This window comes from Camelina sativa, chromosome 7, assembly GCF_030686135.1.
Source record: "Camelina sativa cultivar CO46 ecotype springtype chromosome 7, ASM3068613v1".
Lineage (NCBI taxonomy): Eukaryota > Viridiplantae > Streptophyta > Magnoliopsida > Brassicales > Brassicaceae > Camelina > Camelina sativa.
The window spans coordinates 24,745,454-24,768,357 of NC_141886.1; the positions used below are offsets into that span (position 1 = coordinate 24,745,454).

At 37.9% G+C, this 22,904-nt stretch overlaps 3 protein-coding genes and 1 long non-coding RNA gene across 5 annotated transcripts; all 4 read left to right on the top strand.

Annotated features, from left to right (window-relative positions):
* Positions 1–5,783: 5,783 nt before the first annotated feature.
* LOC147941651 (uncharacterized) lies at positions 5,784–7,633 on the top strand. Its single transcript, XM_087458598.1, has 2 exons — positions 5,784–7,217; positions 7,274–7,633. The coding sequence occupies exons 1-2, from the start codon at positions 5,784–5,786 to the stop codon at positions 7,631–7,633; spliced, it is 1,794 nt and encodes a 597-aa protein (XP_087314724.1).
* Positions 7,634–7,648: 15 nt separating this feature from the next.
* LOC147941652 (uncharacterized) lies at positions 7,649–11,327 on the top strand. The gene is made up of 5 exons (XM_087458599.1): positions 7,649–7,799; positions 7,881–8,533; positions 8,651–10,132; positions 10,276–10,677; positions 11,091–11,327. The coding sequence occupies exons 1-5, from the start codon at positions 7,649–7,651 to the stop codon at positions 11,325–11,327; spliced, it is 2,925 nt and encodes a 974-aa protein (XP_087314725.1).
* Positions 11,328–11,535: 208 nt separating this feature from the next.
* Positions 11,536–18,075, top strand: LOC104702043 (uncharacterized). Of its 2 annotated transcripts, none has more exons than XM_010417856.3 (9): positions 11,536–11,897; positions 12,015–12,105; positions 12,229–13,395; positions 13,875–15,234; positions 15,627–15,906; positions 16,531–16,638; positions 16,720–16,998; positions 17,315–17,458; positions 17,558–18,075. In XM_010417856.3, exons 3-9 carry the CDS (start codon positions 12,264–12,266, stop codon positions 17,744–17,746), a joined length of 3,492 nt encoding a protein of 1,163 aa, XP_010416158.2. In that variant the 5' UTR covers positions 11,536–11,897; positions 12,015–12,105; positions 12,229–12,263; the 3' UTR covers positions 17,747–18,075. The 2 variants fall into 2 exon arrangements, with proteins under 2 accessions (XP_010416158.2, XP_087315361.1); XM_087459235.1 differs by having other exon boundaries at positions 11,666–11,897; positions 12,234–13,395.
* A 2,975-nt stretch (positions 18,076–21,050) lies between these two features.
* LOC147941653 (uncharacterized) lies at positions 21,051–21,707 on the top strand. Its single transcript, XR_015562859.1, has 2 exons — positions 21,051–21,222; positions 21,335–21,707. It is a non-coding gene; the product is annotated as an uncharacterized LOC147941653 (long non-coding RNA).
* Positions 21,708–22,904: the final 1,197 nt, after the last annotated feature.

The window sequence follows — 22,904 nt, forward strand, 5'->3', positions numbered from 1 at the left end:
AAAGTTGTGTGACTATGTCTACTGCAGAGGCTGAATACATTGACATGGGGAGTTGTTGTACTCAGCTCATGTGGATGAAACAAATGCTGTTTGATTATGGTATTGTATCATCAACCCTCTTAGTTTACTGTGGCAATGAAAGTGCTATCAATATCTCAAAGAACCCTATTCAACACTCTCGCACCAACCACATAGACATTAGGCATCACTTTATCCGTGAAATTGTTGAAAACAAGGTAGTTGAGATCTCTCATGTGTCCTCAGATAAACAACTTGCTAATATTTTTACCAAACCCTTGGATTTAAACACGTTCGCACATCTTCAAACTTCAATTGGGTTGTGTGATCACTAATGTGTCTATATGTTTGAGACTCATGTTGTAGGTTACAGGTTTGCACAGCTCTTTGTTCCACTTTTTATCTATGTATAATTAAAACCTCTGTTTTGGCAAGTCTTTTCAGAAAAACAACTGCTCATCATGCTCTCCCTAGAACGTTTCCAAAAAGGATGGATGAAGCAAAAAAAAAAAAAAAAAACTCAAAAGTGTATGAGTCGGCAGGAAAGGGGTTGATGTTCTTCTCTCTTCTTCTTTGAATTTCAAAAAAAAAAAACAAAAAAAAAAACAAAGGTACAACTCTGTGTATATGAGTATCTATGTCTTTTCTTCATTACATCAATCCATCAACACCCCCTCGCCATGAATTTGGCTTCACATCATGAGGATCTGTTCTGGTTGAGTATGTCTTACATCTCTTTGAGCTAAGCAGCTGCTATTTTTCATCTACTAAACTCACTTGACCTCAGACATAGGCCTCAGGTGTGCAACCCTTTACTTGGGAATCTGTCTGTTTGACCTCAGACATAGGCCTCAGGTGTGGTATCCTCATCCTTTTGATTGTTTGTTGTATGTGTTATTCTGCCAGACACTTATCCTATCTATATGTATGTATGTATATATTAAACAACAACAAAAAAAAAAAAAAAAAAAAAACCTTCTGCTTTGTCTGAGGATGCCTTTGATGAAATTTCACATTTCTTGTTATCACAGTTTTCGTGTTCAACATTAATGTCAAAGAATGTGTTTTTATCTCATTATGCTGTGTGTGTAAGCATTGTTGCATTTGTGTGGGTTTTGGTTTTGCGTTTGGGCCCAGTTTGTCGAATTGTCCTGAAACTCTTTTCAGGCCCATGAACGTATCTCAATTATTTGTTAAGTGTCGCAGGTGGCTATTTAAATGGGAGACTGTACTAAACCTAATTTACTTCTCCTTGTGCCGCTTTTGCTTTGTCTTTTTGTCGTCCACCTAAACCTATTTTTACTACTAGATCTTGTCTTTTCTTTGCTCATGGACCACGACAATCCTCCTTCCTTGGATCTTGGTGTTGACGATTTCACTCTTGCTGCTGCCAAGCCTTCTGCTGCTCTTGTTCCTCTCTCAGCAGAATCGGTTATTCCCAAAACTGAACCTTGAGTCTCTCGTTCTAAGAAGACCAAGCGTCAACCTCCTGCTCTTCCTCCATCCAAACGCTTGTGCTCACGCGCCTCCGGTTCTAAGGGAAAGACTAAACCTCCGTCAGCTCCCACTCGTCGTTTGCCTCGCTGTGGTTCCACTCGCTCATCTCTTCGTGATGATCTTGAAGATGTCACTGATGTTTCGACTCACCCCAAGTCTGACCCTGCTACGGAGGATGTTACTGAAGTTCCCCCACCGACGTTTCTCTCTCGCTATGTTGCCAACCGTCGCCTCACTGCCACTCGTGATCGCAACTACCCTAAACTGAAACTCCCATCCTCCGACCCCTACTCATCTCAGTTCATCTCTGAAGTCTCCATGCGTTGCTTTCAAACATTCTCGGATCGCTCATTTACTGAGATGGGGTTTCTTGCTCCGGATGCTCCTCACGGTGGTGACGCGTACAAAATCTTGTCTGATTTTGGTCTCCTGCCCACGGTCACTGAAGTTGACTCGTTCGTTGGTAATATTGTGAAGGAGTTCTATGTGAATCTTGTTGAAGCTGAAAGAGAAGGGATTGACACCCTCAAAGTCTTTGTTCGTGGATCCATGTACGAATTCTCTCCGTCTATCATCAATACCATGTATCAGCTTCCCAATGAGCCCTACCCTCTGAATGCGACTCAGATCCAAGTTCCTGACAGCCTTGATGACATTCTCACTCTCCTCTTTGATGGTCGGATTCGTGCTTGGGATCTTCGCAGCAAAAAGGAGATGGGAGATACAATGGCCATGCTTCAGAAGATTTGCTGCCAGAACTGGATGCCAACCATGAACCCAAGCTCTATACCCGCTGAACGGTCTACACTTCTGTTCATGATTCTCAAAGGTCATCAGTTTAACCTTGGGAAGTTGATCTTTGCTGAAATTTGTGCCTGCAGCTCTATCGTTGCGAATGCCTCTTCCAATGTTCGTCTCATCCTTCCCAATTTCATCGATCAGCTTCTGCGTTTCCAACGCATTGTTCCTGCTCTCCCTGGTGATGTTACCTCTGCTGCACCTGCTTAGTTCAAGATTGAACCGAAGGAGCTTCTGTCCTCTCAGGCTCCACTCACACTTCTATCGGACATTCGTCACTTGCATGACTTCACCAAACTCATGATGGAGCATCTTGCAGGTAAGTCTCTCCCCTCATCTACTCTCTCTGCTGATTTATCCTTTGTTTTTATATAAGTCTGTGCACTCAAGCAGGGGGAGATTACCTTGATATCGCCTATTCTGAGGGTGAGGGTGATCTAGAAGATGAGGAAGACGGTGATTAAACCGAGAGTGGCTGAAGAAGTTAGTGTATGCTCGTATGTAGGGGAGTAACATAAGTAGGAGTTTGACTTAGTGGTTGTTTTTAGTCTGAAACTCTCTAATGGTTCTGTAGTGCATCTATGTTTGCAGAACTCTTCTCTTCTTTTTCTCTATTTGGCTATGTATTGATCCTTTGAACCTTTTGCTGATCGGAAGTATTTCAGTTATCTTTATGCCACTTGGGTTAGTTTTTCCTTTTGCCTTTTGGTCTGCATCACTAACATGTTACAAGAAGCTTGAGGCACACACTCAGATAAAAAGGGGGAGATTGAAGAAACAGAGGATCTGTACGAGTTAAAGCTATCGCAGAGTGTACCTGAAGGACTTTAGACGAAGCGGGAAAGTGGCAAGTTGTCTTTGCCAGCACAACACCTTGAAGACAGTGCGGTGGATCGAGTGTGGAGATGCTGAGCATGGGCGAAAAGGTGTCAGCCTAAAAGGTGTCCGTTGGAAGCTACAAGCAAGTGGAGTGTTGAAGTCAACATAATGATGAGGTTTCTCCTATGACTCATTGTACAAAGAGAGGTTCTTGAAGGACATGGTGCATAGGAGGATCTGCTGGATAAAGAAGAGTATGGTGAAGATTGTTGTTGTCTATAAAAGAGAAGCAATTCACAACCTTGTTCGGTTACCACTTTGACAGAGAGAAAAGTGTGTGTTTAGATCTAAGCAAGAAAAATAATATTGCTTGAGGGTTTCATTGGTGAGTGAATAAAGAGTGAGCATAGTTGTTGCTGTGCATGTAAGGTTGGGTAGATTAGGATTGTTTCAGTGGCAAATCAGCTGTTGTGGTGTTGCATAAAACTGATCAAACAAGCTTGTAAGATAGTTGTTTGAGAATTTCTTAATAAAGCTCAGTTTACTGATTTCTTGGTGTTCTTGTATTAGTATTCAAGGTTCTAGTTATTTCAGTTTTCTCATCAAATAGTCCACACTCTCAAACATGGCTAAAAGAGATTTGGACCCGACTTTAGGAGACCACTTTTTATATATATTTTTGAACTGATTTATAGTTTTTCAATGTATATCAATTTTAATTAATATGATTTAAACCGCTAATCATGATAAATTTGATCTTAGTAGAAATGATTTATTGATTATTAGTTCTGATTCGGTTTAAAGAGTAAAATGTTTTGTGAGTGAAGAAAACATTGAACAAAGATATAATAATATTTGTAAAAAAATACTAAAAAAGGTTCCGTTTTGGCTTGTTTATATATATATAGTCCGTTCTGGCGTTGAGCAATTATTTTCAAATCTAATTTATAATATTTGACTGGCCATTTTTTTTAACTGCTAGCTATCTTTTTTTTTTTCACTGGAAAGATTTTTTTATTAAAGATACACGGCATACAAACCGAGCCTAAACAAAAGGTCCACAACATGAGTATTACAGGATAAGGACAAGCCAGTATGAGCCCAACAAGAGGTCACCAACATTACATCGAAAGCCGAGGGAGTTTTTAGCTTTTGGACTCTATCTTATACACGTGTCAACTTGAGAATACAACCGCAACACGAGTTGATGAGTCATCGGAAGAGAAACCGAGATCAACTTTCATCGCCGACGAGCACCAAATCCGGTGAGGGAAAACATCGCCGAAAGTACGTGCGAAGAATCCTTGTTTACCACCGAAATAGATCTGAAAGGAGCTCAAATAAAAAAGGCGACATAAAGGTATCGTAATAAGCTTCGGAGAATTCTTCAATCCTTTAACCGGAGACATAAACGCTTGATCCATTTTCTGCAAATCAAGGTTTCTAAAGACACAAGCTGGAGATTAATCTTAAGCCAAACACGCCTAAAAACTAATTACCAACTTAAATCTATAGAATTTATTGAAAACTATTAAATTTGGGCTTTATTGTGGGCTTCCAACTCAAAACCAATTGGCAATGAGTGGAGAGGCCCTAACCCTTTATATATTAGTTAATCCTTTCACATCTTTCCGATGTGGGATATATTACACTAACACCCCCCTCACGCTCAGGCATGACCATCTGAAGCGTGGGCATATGTGGGAACAACATCCACGGTGTGGCCCAAGAGACAACCTGCTCTGATACCATATTAAATTCGGGCTTTACTGTGGGCTTCCAACTCAAAACCAATTGGCAATGAGTGGAGAGGCCCTAACCCTTTATATATTAGTTAATCCTTTTACATCTTTCCGATGTGGGATATTTTACACTAACAAAAACACAAAAGACTGAAACTAATAGGTATAAAACCGATCGAAAACGAACAAAGATAAGAACCGGCCAAACCTCTTATGGAAACTAGATTTGCCGGACAGAAACCGCCTATCCCCACTAGTAAAGCTGGAAGATACCGGACAGAAACCTGAAACACTCGGGATGGCTAGATGAAATCACGAGAAGAACACGGCAACGGAAAAACCATGTTTACGGCGATACCGAACTTCATCCGGATACAAAAACCGACAAAACATGTCGGACGATGAGGATAGAACTATGATAGAACTGCTAGATGGAATCACGAGAACACGGTAACGGATAAGCCATGTTTACGGCGATACCGGAGTTCATCAAAGATAAGAACCTCTCTCTTAAAAATATTAGAGAGAGAAGAGAGAGTTTTTTTTTTTAACTGCTAGCTGTCTATCTAATTAAATATGTTGTTTTAGAATAAAAACAAAGATAGAAAAGCTAAAACCACGTCAAGACTCTCTTATTCTAAAAGAGGTTTCGTTTCTTTTAGTTTATAGAGCTTAAGCTTGGGAAAACACTTTCCTCTTAGTTTTTACAACCTGATTATACTATTTGGGTACCCTAATTCTCAGTTACCTTTCTCAAATCTAGTGTTTTTCTAATCTTACTCAGTGAATAGTAGATCGAGATTTGCTTGGTCGGTTTTTGAGAATTTTGTTCGGATCTTTCAGTTTTAGTTGGGGTTCTTATTGCTTGGGTTCTGGTCTTGAAGTTTTCTGGTTCGCTAAGTGATAAAAATGTCGGCGGCGATGGATAAAGCGTTGATGGCAATGTCTCTGGAAGAAGAAGATGTTCCGTTTGTGCTCCCTGATCTCCCGGAATTCAGTTCGTGTGAAAGAAATGAGCTGAGTATTGTTGGAAGAATTTTGAATCCAGATTGCCAGTCAGTGGCAGGAGCGATTCACGAAATGCCAAGGAAATGGCAAAAGTATGATAAGGTTAGAGGTATAGCGTTATCAAAGGAGAAATTTCAATTCATTTTCTCTAGTAAACACGACTTAGAGGATGTTTTGCAAAAAGGGTTTCATACGCACAATGAATGGGGAATAGTTGTGGAGAGATGGTATGAATTTCCTACTCCAAACTCGCTTCAGTTTGTAACAGTATGGGTGCAAATCCGTAATATTCCAATCAATCACTACACAGCTCCTGCAATAACTTCGATAGGTGAAATCCTTGGGCAAGTGATTCAAGTAGCTTTCGATCCTGATATCACTCAAGCGAACCCTTATGTCAGAGTTCAGATAAGGCTAGATGTTTCGAAACCATTAAGGAAATCCAAGGTTATAGGTCTCCCGCATAGTAAGTCTGCAGAGATCAGATTTCATTATGAAAGAGTTCAAAGAAGATGCCATAATTGTCAATGTTTGTCTCACGATGCGACTGTGTGCCCAATCATTCTAAAGAGTTTAGAAGACACAGCTTTGGCAAAAAAGAGAGGTGAAACGATATCAAAACCAAAGCCAGCCCCGCTTTTAAAAAGCTTTGATCCACTTTTTGGAGTATTGGGTGAACATCAAGTAGGGATCAATCCGCTTTCTGGGCGTCCTCGTATTGCTCCTGAAGTGTTGGAAGGTATGCGTCAGTATCTGACTACAGCAAATGGGGAGGATCTGTTAGTCAAGGTAGAAAGAGTAAAGAAGTCAGTTGCAGAGGCTGAAAAATCTCCTTTCACCCAAAAATCTGTCCTCAGTCTTGAACCAGTGCCTATAATTTCTCATGAGGTGGATATAGGCAAAGGACGAGTCTTTGGCTACGTCTCAGAAGGTAATTCTGAAAAAACAATATCAAATTGTCAAGTTGGCCAAGTTAGACTGGATGGAGGGCCTAACCCGTTCGCTGCTTATGAAAGGGTGGATGACAGCTCTTTTGAAAGTCATCGTGGGGAAATGTCTGGTTCCTCATTTGATCCTGGTTTTCTTGAGGCTAGATCTTCGGTGTATAGGATAGGTTTCTCTGAAACTAATCTTTCCGGTTCTAGTCTTAAAAAGAAAAAACCTAGGAAAAGGAATCAAAAGAAGGCTAGGATGATGAAAGGCAAAAATAAGGAGATTAATGCAGAAGAGGTTATAAAAAATCCAGGAAACCCTGTAGGGACAATGGGAAAAAGAAAAGCAGTAAGTGAGTTGGAAGGTGTTGCCAAGGCTGGAAGAGCAAAATCACCATTGATGGTCCCAAAGGAGGGACTGTCCAACATCTGATGAGCATTCTGAGTTGGAATTGCCAGGGATTGGGGCGGCCTCAAGATCTGACAATTCCTCGTCTCATGGAATTGCGTAAAAAACACTTCCCTGAGATTATGTTCTTGATGGAAACAATTAATTGTAAAGATGTGATTGTAGATATTCAAGTTTGGCTAGGATATGAAAATGTTTATACCGTTGATCCAGTGGGTAGTTGTGGTGGTCTTGCTTTATTCTGGAAGAAAAGTGTAGATATGGTGATCTTGTATGAAGATAAGAATGTGTTGGATATGTCTGTACAGTTCAGATCCAACAGTTTTTTCGTCTCCTGTATTTATGGAAATCCCAATGTCCAGTTCAGACAAAATGTGTGGGAACACATTACTCGATTAGGCCTCACTTGAAATGAAAGTTGGTGCATGGTGGGGGATTTCAATGAAATACTCAATAACAAAGAGAAGATTGGTGGTCCTAGAAGAGCTGAATCTTCCTTTGTTCCTTTCTCGTGCATGCTTAAAGATTGTGGTATGAGTGAATTACCTAGTACTGGTAATGCTTTCACTTGGGAAGGTAGAAGATGGTCTCATTGGATTCAATGCAAATTGGATAGGTGCTTTGCGAATAAGAATTGGCTTTCAATGTTTCCTGCAGCGAACCAAGCATTCCTACCTAAGAGGGGTTCTGATCATCGTCCGGTCTTGGTAAATTTAATCTCTTCTCAAGAATCTTACAAAGGATCTTTCAGATTTGATAAGAGATTCCTTCATAAGCCATTGGTCAAAGAGGCAATAGTCAATGCTTGGAACTGTATGGATAACAGCTTTGATGCTTCAGTCTCCCTACGCATCAGGAATTGTAGGAAAGCTCTTAGTAAGTGGAAAAAAGGAAATGAGTTCAATGCAAAAGAAAAAATCACTAAGCTCCAGGACGAATTGGAAGTGGTTCAATCGTCTATGTCTCCGTCAGCAGTAAGAATGAGATTGTTGAAAGGAAAATTGGTTGAGGCTTATAGAGAAGAAGAAAGTCACTGGCAACAAAAAAGTAGAGCTAAATGGATGGTTGAGGGTGACAAAAATTCCAAATTCTTTCATGCCTCAGTAAAGAATGCAAGGAATAAGAATGGGTTAGAAAAGTTGGTTGATGTAAAAGGGATTATCCACAGAGCAGAGGCTTCTAAAGGTGAAATTGCGGCTGCCTATTTTTCAAAGCTTTTCTCTACGTCTTCCCCGTTCAATCCTCAAAGTATGCTTGATGGTCTTCTTCCCAGAGTTACTGATGGGATGAATCAGACTTTACTAGCTTCGGTTTCAAAGGAGGAAGTTTAGCTTGCAGTATTCTCTATCAAACCTGCCAGTTCTCCAGGGGCTGATGGAATGTCTGCTCTTTTTTTTCAACAATACTGGGAAGTGGTTGGTGAACAGGTTACCAAAGAGGTTCTTAATTTTTTCCAGAATGGTGTGTTCCCAGTTGAATGGAATTTCACTCAACTTTGTCTGCTGCCAAAGAAACTCAATTCTCCTCATATGAGTGATCTTCGGCCTATCAGTCTTTGCTCTGTTCTTTATAAGGTTGTGGCAAAGATACTGATGAACAGACTCCAACCGATGCTACCGGAGATTATATCGCCAAATCAATCAGCCTTTATCCCAGAAAGGTTGATCTCGGACAACATTTTAATAGCTCATGAAGTTGTTCATGGACTTCGCACTCACAAAGATATTTCTAAAAGTTTTATGGCGGTGAAGACTGATATGTCCAAGGCATACGACAGAATGGAATGGAGTTTTCTCGAAGGGGTACTCATTGCTTTAGGCTTCAAAAGAAAATGGGTGGACATGATTATGTTCTGTATTTCCACAGTTTCTTATACGGTTTTGATCAATGGTCAACCATTTGGTTTAATCAAACCGCAAAGAGGATTAAGACAGGATGACCCTCTCTCTCCGGCTTTATTTGTACTCTGTGCAGAGGGTTTGACTCATATGCTAAACAAAGCTGAATCAGATGGCCTTCTTAATGGAATACAGTTTTCTCCACAAGGTCCTGCGATTCATCATCTTCTATTTGCAGATGACAGCCTCTTTTTGATTAAAGCATCTGTAGATCAGGCATCAAAGCTTCAAGATGTACTCGCGGAATATGGTGAAGTTACAGGTCAGTTGATCAATTTTGATAAATCCTCGATCACTTTTGGTAGCAAAGTGGACAATGGTGTCAGGATTCAGATTCAAGGAAAGTTGGGAATTGTCAAAGAAGGAGGAGCAGGAGTCTATATGGGCTTACCAGAATACTTTAGCAGCTCTAAGGCAGATATGTTAGCCTATATCCATGACAAGATGAAAAGCAGAATGTCTGGTTGGTATGCTCGCACTCTGTCTTATGGTGGGAAAGAAATTTTGCTCAAATCTGTGGCAATGGCAATGCCAGTCTTTGCAATGTCTTGTTTCAAGCTTCCAAAAAAGACCTGTGAGAATGTGACCTCGGCTATGTCTGCTTTCTGGTGGGATTCAGTAGAGGATAAAAGAAAAATGCATTGGCTTGCATGGGATAAACTCTGTCTACCAAAACATTTAGGTGGTCTTGGATTTAAAGATATTCAAATCTTCAATCAGGCTTTGTTGGCTAAACAAGCATGGAGGATTATTCAAGAAAAAAACAGTTTGTTCGCTGCTTTTTTCAAAAGTAGATATTTTGATGAATCAGATTTTCTATCTGCTGAACTTGGAGGAAGACCTTCTTTCGCTTGGAGAAGTATCCTGCATGGTAGGGACCTACTAAAAAGAGGTTTGAGACAAATGATTGGAGATGGTGAGTCCACCTTTGTTTGGTCTTCTCGGTGGCTTTTGGATGGGGTTATGAGAGCTCCCTTAATGAAGAACATAATCTTTGATCTAGATATGAAGGTTAATGAGTTGATAGACGATTCGACTTTGACTTGGATTTGACTAAGCTGAATCATCATTTCTATCCAAGGGATGTGGAGTTGATACAAAAAATCAAACTTGTCTCTCTGTCAAAAGATTATCTTATCTGGGAACATACAAAGAGTGGAGCTTATACGGTGAAATCCGGTTACTGGGCAGCCTACCAAAGAGAAAAGATAGAGTTAGTAACCGAAGCTTTGATGCAGCCTTCTATACTCCACATAAAAGATCTGATATGGAAATGTGAGACTTTATTAAAGATTAAATCGTTTATGTGGAAAGTTGTGTCTGGTGGAATTCCAGTTGCTGACAAAATGGTAGCCAGAGGTTTGAAAGTGGACACACGATGCCAAAGATGTGGCAATGAAGGAGAATCCTCAAATCATGTCCTCTTCTCGTGTACGGTAGCAAGACAAATTTGGGCTCTATTCAATTTCCCTTGCCCTGAAAATGGGTTTGATTCTCAGTCACTATACCAGAACATGTATTACCTGCTATTGGTTAGCAAAAATCCAAAAGTACAGGTAGAAACCCGGAAAGCCTTCCCTTGGATTCTCTGGCAAATTTGAAAAAACAGGAATCTTTTTTGTATTGAAGGGAAAAGCTTCAGTCTTCCTGTCACGATCAGCAAAATTAGAGAAAATGTGCAAGAATGGATTCATGCTCAAGCTTTGAATGAAGTTACGGCAGAGAAAATGTGCAAGAATGGATTCATGCTCAAGCTTTGAATGAAGTTACGGCTGAGCGGGTAAAACAACAATGTTCCCAAATAAAAAGGCGTTGGCTTCCTCCATCAGTTGGTTGGTTAAAATGCAATCTCGCTTGGTCATGGGACAGTGCCTCAAATGTCAGTGGAGCAGCGTGGGTTCTGAGAAACGATGCAGGTACTGTCTTATTGCATAGTAGAATGTCTTTTGGCTCTGTGATTTCAAAGCAGGATGCGAAACTTCAAGCCTGGATTTGGACCATTGAAAGTATGCTAAGTCTCAACTACAACAAAGTTATTTTTGCTTTAGAGGACAAAGATTTCGTTGAAGTTGTACTTAGACCAAAAGCATGGCCATCTCTTAAATTTCAGTCCCATATGCTGGGAGCTAAGTTTGGAAAAAATTTTGGATTGGAACCTGGTGTTGCAAGACAGAAACTCAAATCTTGGAGCTCACCTTATAGCTAAGAGCGTCACAAGAGAGGATCGGCGTCAATCGTATGTAGCAACCGGATATCCCTTTTGGTTACAAGATCTCTTTAAGGAGGATAGGGCTAGTTTATAGTTTAAATTTTCAGTCAGTTTTTTGCTGAGACGATTATTGTTGATCCGTCTTATATCTTAGTTCTCCAACAGGTCAATCAATATATAAACTATTCAGTGAAAAAAAAAAATAATAAAACAAAAAATCAGTGCTCATAATTTTTAAAATTACAAAAAAAATTACCTTCAGATTGAAATTTTTTTCGTCTAATAGAAATAGATAACGTGAAATAATAAAGGAAGCAATACGAATCCGAATCTTTGGAATTTAGCAAAATCATTAAAATTTTCAGTAGAACACAATTTTTTGCAATCTTTACGTCCGTGCGTATATTATAAGAATATTGGAAAGAAAGAAAGAAAGAACCCTAATTTTAAATTTAGGAATTTTTTTTTTTTTTTTTTTGTAAATTAAAGCAGTGAATGTCCGAAATCATTACATCCATTGGAACCTCTTCTCACCTCTTCTTTGTTCTTCTTCTTCTTCATTGATCTGTAAGCGCATTTTTCCTCCTTGGCCCATACCTCAAGTTTCTTCTCTCATTGGATCCACTCTTACTCCTCCTTTGTCTTCTTAAATTTGGGTTTTTTTTTTGTTCTCCTGATCTCCAGCTGTATTGAAGACTCTTGGATTGAAGCATGATTTCTAAGGAGGTTTTTTTAAAGGTTTATTGAAGTTCGCATCTGCCCCGTATGAGCAAAAGTGAGTCTTTTTTCCTGTAAAAATCTTCTCTTGGCTTGTTTTCTAAAATGTGATTTTATTGGTTTTTGGGAGAAAGATTTGCGTAACAGAGAAAAAGTTTTGGTCTTTTCTATTTGGTTACAGGATAGGTTGGAATTTTTCTTCTCAGTGCTTCTCCTATGACGGACCAAGGCTCTGTTGATGAGATTTTAGAGTTCCTTAGGCAGAAACGTTTCTCTAAGGCAGAGGAAGCTTTGCGTAATGAGCTGAATAACCGCTCTGATATTAATGGCTTTCTTCAGAAACTTAAGCTGGAGGATAAAGATTCTAATGAAAAGGATGAACTTAGGAGGTCAGGTTCTCGTGATAGTGAAGAAGTCTCCAAGGAGCTGATTGTGAAAGAGGTAGACTGTGGGACTAGCACCAATGGTTCTGTTATCAAGTGGGAAAACGGTGCTGCTGCTGAGAAACGGAGCAAGAAGGAGACGGCTGTATCTACTGAGATGAGCTTTACATTCTCCGGTGATGCTGCTGTTCCTGATGCGCAATCCTATAAGTTTACTTCAGGAAATGCTACCTCGGAGCCTTATCGAAACATTGATGATAATAGTAGTAGCAGCTTCGTCGATTCATATGCGTTCGAACAATTTAGGCATGGGCGTTTGGCTGATATCGATAAGAAGATAGTGGAAACTGGTGAAGATATTGTTTTCTTTGGCAATAAGAGTAATTCTTGGTCTGGAAATACTAGTCAAGCGAACTCCGGGTCCGATATAAAGGAAACATATGAGACAGATCGGCTAGTTAAAATTTTTGGAAAGCATGACGGTTATAAGGGAAGCATTCTTTTAAGAACTGAAGATATTGTAGATACCTCAGGGAACTGGAAAGAGTCTTCTGATAATAATCTTTTTCAATCTTCGAGAGGGGATGCGTCAACCAGTTACAATCTGGTAAGCAACCCGGACAAAAGAGAGGGAAAGAAAAAGGCAGACATTAGTGATGTGAGGGAGGCAATCAAGGAGCAGGAGAGCGAGGTGGCAAGAGCTTTATTTTTTGGTAAATCTCAATCCACTTTTGATGACAAAAACATGAGTAGCTTAGGTTTTCCACTTGTCTATGACACCCGCAAGGAAGAGTATCCTAGGCTGCCTCCTGTCAAGCTCAAGTCTGAAGACAATCCTCTCAGTCTTTACTGTGAAGAAAAATTTGAACGTAATGGTTCAAGTCTAAGGCTAATCAATGATGAGGAGGCCCTTCTCATAGGCTCATACCTTGATGTTCCCATTGGGCAAGAAATTAGCTCATCAGGTTAGATTGCCTTACAACTGCAAAGTTTCCATTCTGACTGCTAGGTGATGATTGTTTTCAATGATAGTGCATGTGGTATCTTATTAATAATTTTGAACTTCCAGATAAACTTCTAAAGACGTTCATATTACTTATGCCCTTCATTCCTATAGGAACTACTATTATCACATTGCCACTGGCTACATTTTTTTCGTGTGAATCTGCAGAAGTAACATGGTCTATTTTTGATGAACTCATGCATGAGAATAATGCATTGACAAGTTTCTGGCATTAGTTCCCTAGAAAGCAAGTAGTGATCTGGCTTTTTCATGCTACAAAATCTGAAATTCTTTGCTTTCACTGCTTCCTTTCCCACTCTGCTCTTTGTTTTGAGTTCTATAAGGACTATGTCGCTTCACTTTCTACTTTTTGGGTAACCTTAACTTTATCAATTTTACTTGAGGTGTCAAAGTAAGTTTTACTCTATTGATCTATTATAGGTGGGAAAAAATCTGCTGGGGGAAACTGGCTTTCAGTAAGTCAGGGAATAGCAGAGGACGCATCAGATCTTGTTTCTGGTTTTGCTACTATTGGTGATGGTTTAAGTGAATCTGTTGACTATCATAATGAATACTGGGATTCTGACGAGTATGAAGATGATGACGACATTGGGTATGTCAGGCAACCTATTGAAGATGAAACATGGTTTCTTGCCCATGAAATTGATTATCCAAGTGATCATGAGAAAGGAACGACCCGCAGAAGTCCTGATCACCATGGAAGAGATGGAAACAAAGACGACGATGATCAGTCTTCTGCAGAGGAGGCTTCTTATTTATCCGGTGAACAGTATCTCCAAGCAAAAGATGATGAACCTATTTCTTCAGAAAATGACCGAAGGCTTACGGTCTCAGAAATTTATCCACCTAGTAAGAAAAATGATTTAATAGCACAATATGATGGGCAATTGATGGATGAGGAGTTGCTCAATTCAATGCGTGATGAGCCTGTGTGGCAGGGGTTTGTGGGTCAGTCAAATGAACTTGTCATGTTGGGTGATAAGAAAGGTATAAATGTCCATCGAAAATCTCATCTGGATGATTTTTGCCTCGAAGAAGATCAGCATGATTCAGTCAGGTCAATTGGTGTTGGTATTTATAGTGATGCAGCTGATTTTGGCAGTGAAGTACGTGAAAGTTTGGCTGGAGGTAGCAGTGAGGGAGATTTTGAGTACCCCCGTGATCATGATGCTGTAGCATCGAGGTTTAAACAGCTTTACACTGAGTCAGACAAGAAACATATTGATGGAGCAACCATGAATAAACAGAAAGCAAGTAAATATGATGGTCCAGGTTACATTGTTGATCATGATCCAGGCGCAAGTTTTGATGTGAAGATTCAAACTGATGGAGGTTTTTCGTTTGGCTCCGCACAGAAAGATGGGCAGTTAATGCATTCAGAATCTAGTAAATCACTATGGTCATGCAATCGCCAAACGGTAACCGGAGATAGGAAGGCCGAACGTTTGAATGCTTCAACAGCTACAGATGATATGGTTGTAAATTGGAGACGAAAAAGTAGTGATTCATCAAGTTCTCGAAGTTCTGTGAAAGAAAGTAATGCAATGTCCATAAAATCTGTAAACTCATCTCCTTCTTCTCTGTCTAATTATGCTTGTGAAGAAAGAAAGCATGCTGATAAAGAAGATGATAGAAATGATAGCAGTGAAAGAGAGGATGACAATGCGACAGCAATTGATGATGAAGAGGCAGTGGCTGTCCAAGAGCAAGTCAGACAAATTAAGGCCCAAGAGGAGGAGTTTGAAACCTTTGACCTCAAAATTGTGCACAGAAAAAACAAGTAAGATATCTACCCAACTTTTATGGTTTGAGCTTTACAGATTTTTTTTCTGGTTGAAAGAAAGTAACCAGGATACGCTTTTCGCTTTATTTCCTCTTTAGGAGAGCATGTTATCTGAGTCTCTGGTTGTTGCGTTCAACCCAGAGACATCATGCTAAATAAAGCTGTGAATAGCATATTTTGATTGAACTACTTTTATTGCTTCTGTTTTGTATTGGTGAGGGAATGATGAAAATATACTTGAAATTTATTTGTGTCACTGTAATGTCTCTGGATATCTATTTTCTTTTGAAAAGTTACAACCAAGATTTAACTAGTCAAAAAAATTCGACATCGTCATAGTATCATATATAGCTGACTGCTGCTTTCTTATTACTTGTTTACTATTTCAGAACTGGTTTCGAGGAGGAAAAGAACTTTCACGTGGTTTTAAATTCGGTCATTGCTGGGCGGTACCATGTCACCGAGTACCTTGGATCAGCAGCCTTCAGTAAAGCCATACAAGCGCATGACTTGCAGACAGGAATGGACGTCTGTATAAAGATTATAAAGAACAACAAAGACTTCTTTGACCAGAGTCTTGACGAGATAAAACTTTTGAAGTATGTCAACAAGCATGATCCTGCTGACAAATACCATCTTCTACGGTTGTATGATTACTTTTACTACCGGGTAAGTGATCACATCCCTTTTGCAAAATTGTATTCTGCTATAGTATATTAAAAGGGACCAATTTTGTAACTTTAGGGAAGGTCGAAACCAATTGTAAAAAGCTGTGGCACTACTTCTAAAAATTTTCACATATGCCAATTTACCGAAATAAATGGGATCATGAAATACCAAGTAGGTTTGTTGAAAGGAGAAAGTGGTCGTCTCCTAAAACAAAAGTAGCGTACCAAAGTTCGTATATGAAATGTACTAGGTTCTGGAGAAAGCGGTTAAAATCCTGGTTGACACTTTCCATCTTTATGAGGTTCTTCGATATTATACTTGGAAATTTTATGCTATCAATGGTTAGAGTTTTCACCGATTAAATAACTTACATATCCATTTCATGTTCATGGTTCATTTCATGGAGTCATTGGAGCTTACCCTAGATTTGTTCAGCATATCCTTTATAATTATGCGTATAGTTCATGTGATTCATTTTTAATCTAGTTTTTTTGGTTGATGCTTTGAGCTCTGCAAGTTGTACATTCATCTCTGGATTAGTGTCCCTTTAACAATTTAATACCGTGCTATATTTCTCTTGGTGGATTGTTTGGAATAATGGATTCCCTCACTGTTTTTTTGCAGGAGCATTTGCTAATTGTATGTGAACTTCTTAAGGCTAATCTATACGAATTCCACAAATTCAACAGAGAATCAGGTGGTGAAGTTTACTTCACAATGCCAAGATTGCAGGTTTGTCTGCTTCATCATTACCATTCAGCATATCCACCTATACATCCTATTCCTGATCTCATTTGGACACTTTTTTTACAGTCAATCACTATCCAGTGTCTCGAATCACTTCAGTTTTTACATGGCCTTGGACTTATACACTGTGATTTGAAGCCTGAGAACATATTGGTGAAAAGCTATAGCAGATGTGAAATAAAAGTCATTGACCTTGGAAGTAGCTGTTTCGAGACAGATCACCTATGCTCATATGTCCAGTCAAGGTCATATAGAGCACCAGAAGTCATTTTGGGACTTCCTTACGATAAAAAGATAGATGTATGGTCTCTTGGGTGCATTTTGGCTGAACTATGTACAGGCAACGTAAGTTCTGCACTTCCATGGACTTGGTCCATGTCACTGCGATCTCATATCATTTTTTTCTCATGCAAAAACATTTGAAAGAAATACCACAATCTATAGTCCGCATAGTAGTAGTGCTTAGGCGTCAAGTGTGCGTTATTACAGAGGAACTTGATTCTTGGGCTATAAAGCAAACCCATATTTATTTGTCTGGAACTTGTGTAAAATGGAGTTTAAGGTAGATGCATCATCGGTCTCTCTGGAGTTTGAAATATTGTCTGGATTAGTTGTTGATATTAGTGAACAAGAAAGTGAATTCGTGTTTATACTTTTGCAGGTTCTTTTCCAAAATGATTCTCCAGCCAGTTTGCTTGCAAGGGTAATGGGGATCGTAGGATCTTTCGATAATGAAATGCTAACCAAGGGACGTGATTCCCACAAATACTTCACAAAAAACCGAATGCTTTACGAGCGGAATCAGGTTAGTATTTTCCAGAGACCTTAAAAGGAACATTCCCCTGAATCCCAAAAGCTCTGCATAATAAAGAGCATTCTCTCTAAACAAATTGATATATTTCAGGAAAGCAACAGATTGGAGTACCTGATACCGAAAAGAACATCGTTGAGACATAGGCTTCCAATGGGAGACCAAGGATTCACAGACTTTGTGGCTCATCTTCTTGAGATAAACCCAAAGAAGCGTCCTTCTGCAGCAGAGGCTCTGAAGCACCCTTGGCTTTCATACCCATACGAGCCAATCTCTGCTTAAACTATTGTTGTCTTACTAAAAAAAGCTGCAAGGCAGATTAGTGGAAAACCTTATCTGTGGCAAGGGTTCAATCAAACCCCGTTGGTGGGTGACAGTCACCTTAATACAACAAATTTGTGGCTGTCTTGTTCAGTCAAAATGTGAGATGAAAAGAAGGGGAACTTTTGTGATATTTTTTGGATTAGAATTGTAACACTTGTGTTGTCATAGTTGTGATTATTATCATTCCTCTTAGAACAGATTAGTAGTAAAAAAACTTTGTTTGTATCATCTGCTGATCCATAGTCATTTGATTCTGATTTATAAATGTTATTATCTATTGTTACAAACTATTCAAGATTAATTTGCAATGTAAATATCATCAAACTGAGGTTTTTTTTTACCTAAACTTCTTAAAAAAAAGGAAGATAATTCTATGAACAATCTCGTAGCTCAGTGGTAGATTCAGATGAACACTGTTGCTGCGTAGTCGTAGTTCCTCCGTGTCATTGCCCATTCTTTAGTCATCTGAGTGTGAACAAGCTCTCTCTTTTAGCACTATATTTCTCTTTTATCAGTCTCACTCTCTTTCATCTTCCAAACCTTTCCTTTTATCTCTTCGGTTGTGTAAAATACACACAAACGACAACATGTACTACTAGACATATAATATGCTTACAGGAGATTCGTCAAGGGTTTCGCAAAACATTGACCTATCAACAATATTCAGAGATGGAAGTTAAAGATTGTTGGTTTTTGACATTCGAGATCTAATAGATGAGCTTCTTTCATAGTCATAGGTCAATAATGCTTCTCAAGGGATTCATTGCCTGGTTACTATGTTGTTGTGAGCCACCCTTCTTGGCTGCAAGAGTTAGTTGACTCTGAGAAACACAGTTGTATCCTCTTTTTGCTTGTATCTATAGTGTACAATGTAAACGACCGAGTCTTACGAGAATACCAGGTGCCAAATAGATAGAAGTGAGTTTCAAAAAATTGAAAACCAAAGTAAGCACTCATTGTACTTCCAGTTCCATGAATAGAGTCTAGTCCACCCTCCAAAACATAAAGAGATGCGGACCCGACTTTAGGAGACCACTTTTCAAAAGATCGAAACATATTTAAATTAAATATTTTCAAATGTATATCAGTTTTAAAGCAATTTGAATCACTTATTAAAAGAGTTAATTAAAAAAAAGGCATTTGTCTTAGCAATGTCTTCGGATTTAGGCATTTTCGAATGTGCCTTACCAAAACAGGCACTTTTGTTTGGTGTAATGACCTTTCTGCCCTTAAATTGATGACGTATCTCTTCCTTTTCCTGTCTCTGTGTTCTCTCTCTCATCCTAGCGAAAGGGGAAAAAGAATTCGAAGCTTTCAATCAATAATGAGAGCCATGGCCGCTGCACCGCCAACTGTTATCCGATTTTTGGGGTCTTTTTCGTTCTTGGCTTCCACCTTCCAGCTTCTAGATGCTTACGCTAATATAAGCTAATATATGTATTTATATATCAATATCTAAACACACACTACAAGAAAACATGCAGTTTGAGACTACAGTTTGTGACTCTTTTTTTGGTCACAAATAATTGTAACGTTTTTGGGACGAATTTATAACTAATAGAAGACTACATAAACAATGGTTGCAAAACAGTCCCAAAATTACGACAAACAGTTGTAGTCTCCAAATCGTCTCATATTTGTGACTATTATAAGACTATTATAAGACTATATCATTGTAATCCTAAAATAATCGTAAATTGTGACGAATTAGAGACGCTTTTTATGGTCGGGAGTTTCAGTCACAAAAGTAGTCCCAAATTTGCTACTTATTTGTGACTTTAGGTATTTTCTTTATATCAATTTTTTACTCATTAATTTAAGAAATATTTTTTATAATTCTACGAGTGATTGCCGAATCATATATTTTTTCTTTTTCTTTTTGGAGGCTTTAATTTTTTTTTGTTTGTCTCACAAAATAGTGTCGCAAAACGGTCACATTTTGAGACTATTTTGTTAATTATTTGTGACTATTTTGTGATTACTTTGCTACTAACACCTGAGATTGTGACGAATTTGCTTCTTTTTACTAACTTCTAATAATTGTTTATGTATATTCAACAATAAAGAATTATAAAATTTGTGAATGTATTTATTTCTACATTGGTATGAATCACTCTAGACAATGAATCATCATTATATCAAAAAGAAATATAATTTCAAATGTTTAGGAAAAAATATTTGCAACTTACATAACATGTATAAGTATTACATGTGATTTCTATATCTTGTTTGTGATTGTTTTGTAATTTCTAACTTTACTTACTATATCAAGTTTTTACTTATTACACTCATAGATAGTAGTTATAATTCTTAATATGAGTGCTTGTAAAATCATTTGCAAAATTTTGTGGCCCTTAAACTTAAAATTTGATATGTATAAGTTTGTGATTCATAGAATAAGGTCACAAAACAGTTACACTTTGCGACTATTGTACTAATACGGTCACATATTTGCGACTAGTTTGCCACCACTTTGCTACTAACACATGAGATTGTGACGAATTTGCTACTTTTTACCAAGGCCTAACGAATTTATTTATATATTCAACAATAAAGAATTGTAAAATATGTTAAGTTATTTGTTTCTACATAGATATGAACTATTTTAGACACTCAATCATTCTAATACCCAAAACACTTTAATTTCCAATGTTTAGAAAATATATTTGCAACTTACATATATAACATGTATAAGTGTTACATGTGATTTTTATGTAATATTTGTGATTTTTATGTAATTTCTAATTACATTGAGAATTCTAATCTGAGTTGTAAAATCATTTGTAAATCTTTGTGGCCCTTCAACTTAAAATTTTATATGTATAATAAGTTTGGACTATAAGTGCTTTTGAATGCTTGTTACCAATTTTTGCTAGTCATTTTTTATTTTAATCATAATTATAAAACTCGAATAATGTAACTCTTATATATATATATATATATATATATATATATATTAAAAACAGAAATCCATCACTTTAAAAAAAACCAAAATGTTTTCTTTATAAATCTAATTGAAATCTAATAGATCAAAATTTAAATCTAAATCAATTCTAATACTTTATAAATCCATACCCCCAATATCTAAATTATAACATAAAATGAAATCAAATTACCAAAATTTATCAAAGAAAAAAGGGGAAAATTTCTCATTGGCTATTCTTAAATGGCAAAGATTGTCATTAGTTTATTATCCACCATTGATGAAGTCAATCCAACGGACAGAAATCATCTTCTTTTCTCCTTCCCTTCTACTCATCGTGTCTTTCCCTTTCTTTCTAAAGAAAATCAATTTTTGTTTTCTCTCTTTTCCTCATCTTCTCTCTTTGTCGCCTTCTCCTCTGAAGATACCAAAGGAGCAGAGTTAAACGTGGTTTCTATACCGGCCGTCGGATCTAATACAGCAACCGCGTCAGTGTAGACGGTGGAAACAAGTTTGTCTCTTTTTCTCTCTCCGTTCTTAATCTGTTTCTGAACCCATCGTTGCTGAGAATAGATCTGGAGAAATTCTATGTGTTTTAATTATTTATTTGATTTGTACTTTAGGTCTCAACCACAGATCTGAAGAATCAGTGTCAACAACGACTTCAGAGGTGTTGAATCTGAAGACCCTATTGTCAACGACGACGTCAGAGGTGGTGGATCTGAAGATCCCAGTGTCAACGATGTCGGAGATGATGGTGGTTGCTCGCACCGTTTACCACCACCACTACATTTCGAATCTTCTGCCAGTTCACCATCAATACATCTCGATTTCTGCATAGTCGCATCTCTGGCACTCCGGTCGCCGCCACCGTTTTGTTCTCCGTCGCTGTAATAATACATCTCCGGCAGTTGCCAATCTATAGATATAGTTATATAGATATATTGTATATATATAATGAATTTACGAAAGAAATAAAAACTACTTTTAATTTCATTTTCTTGTATAAATTTTTTATATTTTTTTTTTTACTTTTTTTTATGTAGTTTGTCGCAAAAGGGTCAGGAATATATGACTACATATTGATCTTAATGTAGTCGCAAATTTAAGACATAAAATGAGGTCACATAGTGGTCAGTATTTTGTGACTATATCGGGACCAATAAATTTTGCGACCAAATTTTAACGACTATTCAAAACAGTCACAAAATAGTCATATATAGTGCATTTGCGACCATTTTAGGACGATTTTTGGAGTCCCAAACAGCTTGTTTTCTTGTAGTGACAGTGTTATCTCGTTTGTGTATATTTTTTTCATCTCGTAAGCTAGTTTAGACATTGTGTTTGGGTTCCTCATTTATAATTTACTAGGGTTTAGTTTAAAAATATATATATATATATATTCTCCATGAATTAGGTATTGTATAGTAATCAGTTTGGGTTCACATGTCCTTCTCTAGGGTTTAGTGTTCTCGCATTTAGATTATTAACATCAGAACAAATCAAATTCCACATCAGGTGAATTCTGCATTCAATGGGAAGAAAAAAATGTTGGGAATGTCCCTCCAACACATATCGCCATCTCTTGAGATTGAAAAAGTTCGAGAGTTGCTGGTCTTCCAGTCACTATGAGTAATCTCTCTGATTACTTATATGAGTCTTGGTAGCACTTGACATGAATCTTAGCTAGTTCTAAGATCTTATATGAGTCTAGGTAGCACATGACAGAAGAGGCAACTCCTATCTTTAAACTGGCATCAATACTCAAAACCTGTCATCATATATTTTCCTTCAACTACCTTGCAGAGTTGCAGTCAAGGCCTGAAGAGCTTACCTTGGATGACTTTGTAAAGTTGCATAATGTAATCGCCAGGGAATAAGACCAACGAGAAGGACCAATAGTATCCATGGTTGGCGTCACCTGAAAACAGAACAATAACGGCGACATCATGAAGAGACGCCATTGATGCAGATGATATACTACATAATCTAGAAAGACGAATATGACCAATCTTTATGTGTCCGGAAGTAGAACACATACCTCATCTTGTAGAATTTTATGTTTACGATGATAATCTTTTGTAATGTAAATTGTAGATTTGTAATCCGAAAGAAAATAGTCTTTATTTATAATCACAAAAGTTTAATCTTTATGGAGAAAATTAAATAAAAATCTACAATCTTCTGCAAGAT